The sequence below is a fragment of the Saimiri boliviensis genome, chromosome 17, assembly GCF_048565385.1.
Source record: "Saimiri boliviensis isolate mSaiBol1 chromosome 17, mSaiBol1.pri, whole genome shotgun sequence".
NCBI lineage: Eukaryota > Metazoa > Chordata > Mammalia > Primates > Cebidae > Saimiri > Saimiri boliviensis.
This window is the reverse complement of record NC_133465.1, coordinates 2,565,054-2,574,838: the sequence shown is the minus strand read 5'-3', so window position 1 is coordinate 2,574,838 and position 9,785 is coordinate 2,565,054. Positions and strand designations below refer to the sequence as shown.

The 9,785-nt window shown below is 47.9% G+C and overlaps 1 protein-coding gene across 1 annotated transcript in view; it reads left to right on the top strand.

The window, feature by feature from the left end:
- Positions 1 to 5,909: 5,909 nt before the first annotated feature.
- AATF (apoptosis antagonizing transcription factor) overlaps positions 5,910 to 9,785 on the top strand; it is a 115,454-nt gene continuing 111,578 nt past the window's right edge. Inside the window, exons 1-2 of the mRNA XM_003929069.3 lie at positions 5,910 to 6,196; positions 7,198 to 7,389. Of these exons, the coding sequence (XP_003929118.1) occupies positions 6,103 to 6,196; positions 7,198 to 7,389 (286 nt within the window). The 5' untranslated portion in view covers positions 5,910 to 6,102. The remainder of the gene's footprint in view (positions 6,197 to 7,197; positions 7,390 to 9,785) is intronic.

The window sequence follows — 9,785 nt, the reverse complement described above, 5'->3', positions numbered from 1 at the left end:
CGGGGTCTCGTACGGTCCGTGGAGTTCGTGGTTGTACAGAAATGAACCTTTATTTAAGAAAAATAGAAAAAAGGAAAAAACATAAAAAGCAAGTCCCCACCCCCTTCCTCCAGCCTCGAGAACCTTTCTCCTTCTGGGGAGACCAGATGGAAAAGAAATAGGATCCAAATCGGCCTCGAGGTGGGACTAGGATCCACACATTGGCTGCCGAGGTGCAGAACTGGGGCTCCCCAAGGGAAACGCAGACCTCTCCCTACCTCCCACCTGGACCCGGATCCGTGGACAGACCCCGAGGGCGTGTGCGCCCGGAAGGCGGGCGGCGAAAAGATGCCCATGGCTGCGGTGGGCACGCACAGCCATTGGCGATGCCAGGAGCCGTGGGGAGGGAGGCCGTGAGCGCAGCCGCTGCCGGGTGAGGGACGTGAGGCGGCCCAGGGCGCTCCCCCACCAGCCAGGAAGGTTCTAGCTCTGGGACAGCCCTTGTTAGTGTTGTCTCAGAGTTCAACAACATTGACGACAAACTCTTATAGCTTCAGAAACGCCGACCTGCCGTGCATCAGGTGGGACTATATATATATATATATTTTTTGTCTATCTGGATTTTTGGTTTTTGGTTTTGCCAAAATTGCAAAATTCTAAATGTAAAGCCCTCAGTATCAACTCTTCTACCTTCACAAAACTATACGCACACACACACACACGCACACACATGCATACATACATACATACATACACGGACATACTAGATAGGATGGTCTCCAGCCAGACCGCTCAGTAAAATGACTTGAACATCAGCTATACAAGAAAAATATTCTACCTTCACACACACACAAAAAAAATTTAAAAAGACTATTGAACTAAAACAGTCAACTGTTTACGTACAATGTTAAATTCAGGAGTTCAGTGTTTTACTAATATATCCTGTTTTGAAACCTCTTGTTTGGAAACAAAATGTTTCGAGCAATCAACCAAAATTGTTCCTTTTCTTTTCCTGTAGATGTTCTGACAGATTTGCAGGGCTTTCGGCTCACTGTGCTAGTATGTAAAAAGGTGTTGTTTACACGAGGCAAAGAGAAAACAGGCTATTCAGACAGTTGCCAAATAGAATAATTATAGCACAAATACTGTAAAGGTGCCTGGCACCAGCAACCGGAGAAAGTGTTTAAAAAAAAAAAAGTGTTACAAGGTTTTAAAAAAAAAAAACCATCTTTGCTAATTTTTTGTCCTGTTGAACATTCATGGAATTGTTAATATGACTTATATAGACCCACACAGGTTTTATTTTTGTGTCTTTAAAATAAAAGTCCAAAATATTTAAATTTTATGGTCAAATATGCAGTCAACAGCTGCTACTTTTTTCTTTATATATTAAATTTCTCATATGTCTTTTACTGTTCTAATAAACCTAAGCTTGTGTGACCTCCAGTGCATATTAGACCATTCACTGTATGAAAGAAAACATGTTGAATAAATTTGTGAGTTTTTAATAAAAATAGAAAATCTGATGTTTAGATAATTGGTGTGTTATTTGATGTTTTCAAAGGGGAGCCCTGATAGGGAGCTGAAGAGGTCCTCAGAAGCCAGGTGGAAAAGAGAGGCAGGATTGGGGTGATACATGCTTTTTGCCCTGGCTGGGGCTGACTCCTTTTGCTAATGCCAGCCAAGCTTTTCTCTGTGGCTTCCTGCTGTTATTAGCTGCAGATTTGCATTCTGTGGATTTAACTGACACCATTGAAGAGATTTTTGCTGATTAAGTTAATATAGAATTTGAAATAGAAATCAAATCCATGGCTAAAAAATGAGTGGTCCAGGTCTGTGATTAGGCATGGGATCCAAGGCATTCCCTCTTTCACTCTCCCTACACATGCAAAACTGGGCTTGTGCATATCAGATACTTGTAAATACATAGTTAGAGGTGGTCCTTTTCAGTTTCAATTCATTTCCCATAGATAATCCGGCTTTCTAATTTGGTGGTTTGAAAGATAATGTAAAGGCTTTCTAATTTGGTGGCTTGAAAGGTAATGTAAAATGAATGTATAGTACAGCTAGAAATGAAATACTTCAATCCTTTCACAGAACTGATATGAAATTGTTGTTTTATAGTATTTGTTACCTTTGAAGTTCCCCAGAAGGAAAACTATTTTGCCTGGCACAAGATACATATTAAGTTTCTCTGAAAGATGAACAACAACAACAAAAAAAAAACGAATATAGAAATCAAATTTCAACTGGGAATTGCCATAGGTTCTAGAAGTAGCTCAATTCTTTCCAATCCTTCCCTAGACTTGGAAGAAATGTGAATATTTTATCTACTATGAAGTATTCTTACGGATGTGTGTGTTTTGATATCAGATGCTATTAAGAGTTCCAGAATTTCCTTTCCATATCACCTAGATTTCACCCTGGATTATTTTTCTTATTTAAAAAGTCAAAGGTTTGACATTAAATGGTATATAATTTCCAGTGCTGTTTTCAAATTTTGTTAAGACACAGCCAAGTTTATCTTTCCTGCAGAGAAGGCTTTAAAATAAGCAACATTTCACTGCATCCGTATGATGGCTTATCTAATGGGGGAGGAGGCTATCCGGGAGGAATCTGGCAATGTTCTTTCAAAAATAAAAATTTATGAAATACAGAAGAGATTCTGGAAACTCCTAGCCTCTGCATGCAGTACATTTCTTTATTTGCTTTATATGCAATCACTGGATCAGCTTGTTTTTTTACCTTTTTAGCATTTAAATACATTAAATCACAGCTAACTTATTCATTATAGACGCTAGTCCCTAGCCCCCTTTAAAGACAATCATTTAACTGAACCTGGCGCATTGGGAAGCTGCATTTTTCTATCAAGGTCTGCTGAATTATTTAGCAGCTTTATTGTGGAATCGGGGTATTTAATAAGAAGCGTTTCCGAGTTGAGCACACGATGTGGATTCGATTCTTCTAACTCGGTGGCAGTGGCGCAGTCTCTCCACTCGGCGCGGGATTCTGAATCCTGGCGAAAACCCGAACAGGTGGCAATGCTCAGCAGTCAAATGTAGAGCCGAAGGCTGCTCTGAGGAGGAGGCCTGAAAATGTCCGGGCCTGTTCCCCTCCCCATCAGCGGTGTGCTGCCCCTCTGGCCCCAAGGTGCGGGGACCCGCGGCACCATCCCTAGGCGGAGCTCCCGCGGGAGACGAGCCGGAGGGAAGCGCCACTGCGGTCCGCTCTAGCCTAGAAGGGCAGCCTGGTTTCTCCACTGCGGTCCGCTCTAGCCTAGAAGGGCAGCCTGGTTTCTCCACTGCGGCCATCTTAAAGCACCACCTCTGTGCCTCCCACCACCTGCCTTCAGGGTTCCCGCCGCGGAGAGCCACCATCTGCTCTGGCAAGGGAGCTGAAGCTCACCCACCCAACTTCTCTGGGCTGGCTGCCGCTGGGGAGCTGCTCCGGGTGTGGCACTTGGGCAGGCGTTACCCGTGGAGAGCCAGGATAGGCATTGCCAGGGACCGGGACCTGAGGGTGGACAGCAGCTGAGGAGTCGCAAGAGGGAACTTGGTTTTCCTAAACTCTTGAAACTCCTGGTCAAGCGAGCAGACAGTTGTTTGGGACAGTTGGAAGGTGTCACTCCTGCCCATCATCTGCTGTGCCTAATCACCTGCCACGTGGCAGCCCTCAGAGAGCAGGCAGAGGAGAGGGGCTGCGGACTGGGTGTCCCAACGCCTTCTCCGGAGAAGGCTGTTCTGTTGGGGAACTGCTGGCCCTTATTCTCTTCTCCCTGTTCCTCTCATCTCTAGAGCAGTCAGAGGTTGAAACTCCTTGCCACAGTCCACTCTCCATCTCCCACCCCATCAAGAAGCCCTTCCCCCACCATCTCAAGACACTGGAATTCAGGTAGGGAGGGGCCCCCAGAGGGAGTATTTGAGAGTTGGCTCCCCTGTCCTTCGCCTCAACTACTCAGTTGCGTCTTCATTCCTAGAATTATTTCCTCTTCCCTCCACTTCTGTAGTCCTCTTTCTACCTTCAGTATAAGCCCAGGCAAGCATTTTGGGGGCCCTGGGATGTGTGTGACAGTAGGACAGTCTTGATTCCTTGCTAAAATGGCTTCCGAAGTCAGTAGGGACCAGGACAGGGAAGGGAGAGTAAGTAAACAGGTCTATGGCATTTTCTGCAGAGTGTTTGCCCAGCACAGCCCCCAAATTGGCCAGCAGTGTCCTGTTTGCATGACAGCTTAGAGGTGGCCTCTGCACTGCCTCACCTCCCTTTCTCTCTTCTTCTTTCTCTTTAACTTGAAGGCCAGGTTTCTAAGCATTACAAGTGCCCAAAATAGCAAGGGAAGAGGAATGCAGGAGGTAGTTTCTTAAATGTGGGGTTTGAAGCCCAAGGCAATGGCACCTCACCCAGGCCCAAGGAGCACACTTGCTCAGGAGGCCCAGATGCAGGCACAAGACTGCAATTAGAGGAAAACCGGAAACTGTCCTCCTAGGCTGAGTTCTCCTATGAATGGTAAAAAGCAGTTTTCTTCTCCTGAGTCCCCTGCCTAGCCTGGCATTCTTTTCCTTCCATATCTGAGGGCGTTTACCCTCAGACAGGTTCTCCTTCCCCGCTGCAGCCCTGGCTGTCTTCATTCTTCAAGAGCCACTTTACAGGGACATGAAGCCGGCTCCACTAAAGCGGTGTCCTCTCATTGCTCTTGACCCTGAGGGCATATGATGATTGTGAAAGTCAGGAATCTTCTCTTCCCTTGGTTTCCATGGGAGACAGTGGGAAGCTGAGGGTTCCCCGGTTGTTCAGTTGTGGGATCCAACTGGCCTGGGCTGTACCCAAGAAGGGGAACTGCCAGAGTGCACCACTAACGTCTCTTTCCCGGATCCTTTTGAGGCAGATTCTGTTTAGAGGGTTCTAAGTCTCTACAGGCAACATCCAACAGATACCCTAAGAATAGACCACTTTGTACTCACACTTACCCCTTATTGCTGCTTCTGTTTACATGTTTGTCTACCCTCCTAGGCTGATCACGGTGGGGAGAGAATCCAACTTACTTATCTTGTACCTTATCTAGCAGTGCCTGCCACATAGTGGGCAGTCAGGGAATGCTTGATGAAGGAAAGAGGACGTAAAGGGATTGTGTCTTTCCGGGTGCAATTACATTTATACTATTAATGTAATAAGTAGTATATTTTAAGTCTGCCCCTCTAACAGGAGACCTGAATTTTTCTGCATCTGTGCACCTGTTTAAGGTGTCTGAGTATGCCCTCATCTCTGAACAGCAAAGATAATCAATACCGAGAGGTGGGCAGTGGAGTGATCCACACCCCACCCCCTTTTCCATGCTCAGGCAAGGATACCTGGAGAAGCTACAGAAACTACTTTTAGCCACAGGTATTCCTAAGTATTCCCGTGACTAAAGACCCCAGCAGTCCGCCGCACGCTTACACATGCACGTCTCTGACACAGGATCCGCAAATCCTGGCCGCCGAAGGGCGGGAGCTGTGTGCCTCAGACGACTCTACACTGCGAGATGCCAAGCCCGCTCTGGGTCCCAGTCCCCGTGTGCCCGAGTGCGCGCCCGCCGTTCGAGCGGCTTACGCTTTACTCCCTCCTCCTTCCCAAATCAGCCACCGTGGGCCACGGCGACGCTCTACGCTTTATTCCTGGGCGAATCTCGCACAAATCCCGAGGCCTATTCTGTGCATGGGGATACCGGCCGCGCGCATCGCAATCCCGGCTCAGCGCCACACGCCGTCACGTGCCTTCGCGCGCTTCCGCATCGCCTCTTCCCCTGCGCGCACGCGCACACACACGCGCCCGCGCCGCTCCGATCCCTTCAACCTTCGGCGCGCTTCCGCCTTCACCCTAGCAACGCCCGCGGTGACGCGCAGGCCCCGCCCCCTCCCGCGCTTCCGCCTTCATCCTAGCCACGCCCGCGGTGACGCGCAGGCCCCGCCCCCTCCCGCGGGCCTCCCGGAAGTTGCCAGTCCCGAGCCGCGGGGCGGCCTCCGCGCGGTCTCGGGCGGCGTCGGGGACTCGGATTCCGGCGAGAGGAGCGGGCGGGGAGGCAGCTTCGGGGCCGGGGGCTGGGCCGCACATTCACGTGCGCTGAGCGGAGCGGACCGGGACCTGCCGATGATGGCGGCGCCACAGCCCCTGGCGCTGCAGCTGGAGCAGTTGTTGAACCCGCGACCGAGCGAGGCGGACCCCGAGGCGGACCCGGAGGAGGGTGAGGCCGGGCTGAGGCGGGCCACGTGCGGAGCGGTGGGCCGGGCCCTGTGGGGCCCGGGGGAGGCCTGGGAGGGGCGTGCGCGAGGCCGCCGGGCCTGTGCTCCACCGCCTGGCTCCGAGGAGCCTCGCCTCCCGCGGGGGGGTGTGTCCCCCGGGCGCCGGAGGAGGGCTTCGGTCTCTTTTCACCTGTGCAGGAAACTTGGTGCTCGGCCGGGGGGCGGAGCAGACCCAGGGCACAGGCCGGGAGGAGCTGGCCTTCGGGTTCCCTTGCTCCGGGGCTGCTGGAGGGACCCAGAGAGTCTGCTAGCAGGTTGGAAGTCAGCTTTGAGGATGCCCTTATGCTGGCGTTGCATTAGAAAGGGGGAGGAGAAAGTCGCCTGTTTTTAGCTCTGGTTGCCCTTAGAAACGAAGTGGGAGGCTGATGGAAGGATTCTCTGGTGCTGTTGAAGTCTCTTGAGGTCTCAGGACGCTTGCTTCGTGGCTGATGACCGAGACTGCTGTGCTGTAAGCTGATGTTGAGTCTAGCTGGGAGTGATCCTGCTTTAGACTTGAGTGGGAAGTGTGAGACAGGGAGGATAAGGACGGGCGAGTGTGAGTGTCGAACCGTGCCTTAGGAAGATCAGTTGAAGGAACCCAGGGCTGTTTAGCCGGAATAAGCAAAGAAAACTCGCCGAAGAATGGGATGGAGTGAGGGGAGAACGTGACGGCTGATTGAAGACATTGGAGTGGCTGTCACACGTGGAAGAGGAATTTAACTAGTTTGATAGGATCCAAGGTATAGAAATACATCCTACTAGTAGATGCGGGGAGTCAGCTTTCTGTTTAGAAACAGCAATAAGACAGTGTGCTACTTTGGGCGGGAATGAATTTCCTATTCTTGGAAGCTGGTGGGGATTTTGCAGAGGATGTTCAAGTATGAGGTGAATGGGTCGACCGGGGTTCCCGTGAAAGTTTCTGCTAACCTGGAGATTCTGATGACTTTTCTCTCTCCCTCAACAGCCACTGCTGCCAGAGTGATTGACAAGTTTGATGAAGGGGAAGATGGGGAAAGTGATTTCCTAGCAGTGGGTAGCATTAGAAAACGGGCATCAGCCTCCCTCTTGGACACAGACAAAAGGTATTGCGGCAAAACCACCTCTAGAAAAGCATGGAATGAAGACCATTGGGAGCAGACTCTGCCAGGATCATCTGGTGAGTAGACATTTTTGCGTGGAACTTTTTCTTCCCGAATTTTTTTTTTTTTGAGAGGGAGTCTTGCTCTGTTGCCAGGCTGGAGTGCAATGGCGCGATCTCGGCTCACTGCAACCTCCACCTCCTGGGTTCAAGCAATTCTTCTGCCTCAGCCTCCCGAGTAGCTGGGACCACAGGCGTGCACCACCACACCCGGCTAATTTTTGTATTTTTAGTAGAGACGGGGTTTCACCACGGCCAGGATGGTCTCGATCTCCAGACCTCGTGATCCGCCCTTCTCGGCCTCCCAAAGTGCTGGGATTACAGGCGTGAGCCACCGCACCCGGCCTCCCTAATTTTTTTAGCATTAAAATCCTCCCACCACCCGCCATGATCTCAGCAGTACTACTCTGTGTCCCCCTACCTGTTATCTTTGAAGAAACCATTGATTTGGTATTAGAAAGAGTGTTAGAGGTTACTTCATTTCACTTCATAAGGAATCTCAAGCCCAGAGTGATTAAGGTGCTGTACTCGTTATGTTCAGACTAATGGCTCACCCTAAAATGGAGTGACAGAGGAGGCAGCGGATACTGGATGTTGGAGAGGGTTATGAGCTGAAAAAGCATGTGTCTGATGAGCATGTTACCCTCGAATTGCGACCCCTGTCCTTTGGTTTTTCAGGTCTTGCATTGAAGCACTGTGTAATACTAGTTATTTGTGAAACTCATTTTTTTGCCATTGTAAAAATCACGTAGTCCTTCTATTCCCTGCAAAAGAGTTAGAAGTCTGTGTGCTTATAGTTTTAAAGAATTATAAGTTTCTCAGAGTGGAAGAAAGGCCTAGATATGGTGATTATTGAGAGAATGCCATTTGTTTTCCTTTAGAAAGGTCAGGGGTGTCATGTTGAGAATCCACAGATAATATAAAATGAACTATCATTCAGGTTATAATATCTATGATTTAGTCCTTGATGTAGTTCTGGGAGCTCCTGATAAGCTCATTTTATATTCTTTGCCTAGAGACTGATAAAAGGACCAGTCATGAGACAAATACAATATTTATTGAGTTCTCACCATGCATCAGGCACTGACTAGCTGTACAATTTAAATTCTAAGAGCCTGGGACACAGTAAGTCCTCAAAAAACAATTTTATAACATTACCTGGAATTAGATTTTTATTAAAAAATCATTACTACGTGTATCACCTAATTTAATCCTCCCAATCTCCCAGAAGGTTATTACTACTTAGTCCCATTTTACTGATAAGGAAATTGAGGGACAAGTTGGTTAAGTAACTTTGCTCAAGGTGATATAGTTAGCGGAAGAACCAGGATTCAGATGAAGGCCATCTGCCTCCAAGATATACAATTTAGTAAACACTGTATGGATGTTGCTTAATCTGAGAAATGGCATACATGCAAAGAATTTAAATAACAATTTCTGTTTACTGTTTTGGCACTTAGTTTTTGTGTTTATATTTTTGACAGCTTTGTCCGTGTCTTAAGTTTATATCTAACTCTTTAAAGAAGTGCTGAAGACCCATCACGTTTTCCTAAAATCTTTATTTTATTGAAGAAAGTTTTTGGAAACTGGTCCCTGGATCTAAGACTCATGGCTTGTGACACATGGGGCTTTTATGTTAAACCGTGGAACAGATTGGATAAACTGTCAAAACCTCTAAGTATCAGATGATGCTCTAAGCATGAGTAAAACCAGGAGCCTTAACTTGCACACTGTGTAGTGTAGGATCAAGATCAGAGTCCTTATGAAAGACAAAGACCCTTCTTGATTTGGTCCCTGAGCAACTTGCTGGTCTCATCTCCCATCACTTCCTGTGCATTCTGCACTCCAGTGCAGTTTCCTGTTTTTCTTACCCCTTCTTTGTCTCTGAGCTGTTCCTTATGCTTCATAAGTAAAATTATAATGTCTCCTTCTCCACATGAAACCATCCCCCACCTTTCCTGGAGAGTCAGGTGCTTCCATCTCCATATACTGTGTGCTAATGGCATTGTCATATAATTATTGACATGCGTATCTACCACTCTTACCAGACCCTGAACTCCCCTGCAGGTATTAAGTTCTATTTGCCTTTCCTTAGCCTCCAGCTCCTAATAAGTGCTTAATAAGTATTTAGTAAATAGGGCACATGGGTGTGATAGATTGTACATTTTTTCAGATCAGGTTTGGGAAAACTGCTCATTCTCTAACATCAGCTGAAATGTTACTGTTCTTCAAGGGCCACACCAAATGCTAGCTCTTCCTTATAACTTAGCTTCAATTCACTTGCCCCACCATTAAAATTTCCCACTCTCTGGGTTACTGAAATTTTGTCAAAGCACTTCTGATTCTTCCTTGAGTTATCATTTTGTGAGTCTGTCTTTCCCACTAGTTCCGTTTGTTCTATTCATCTTTGCTTC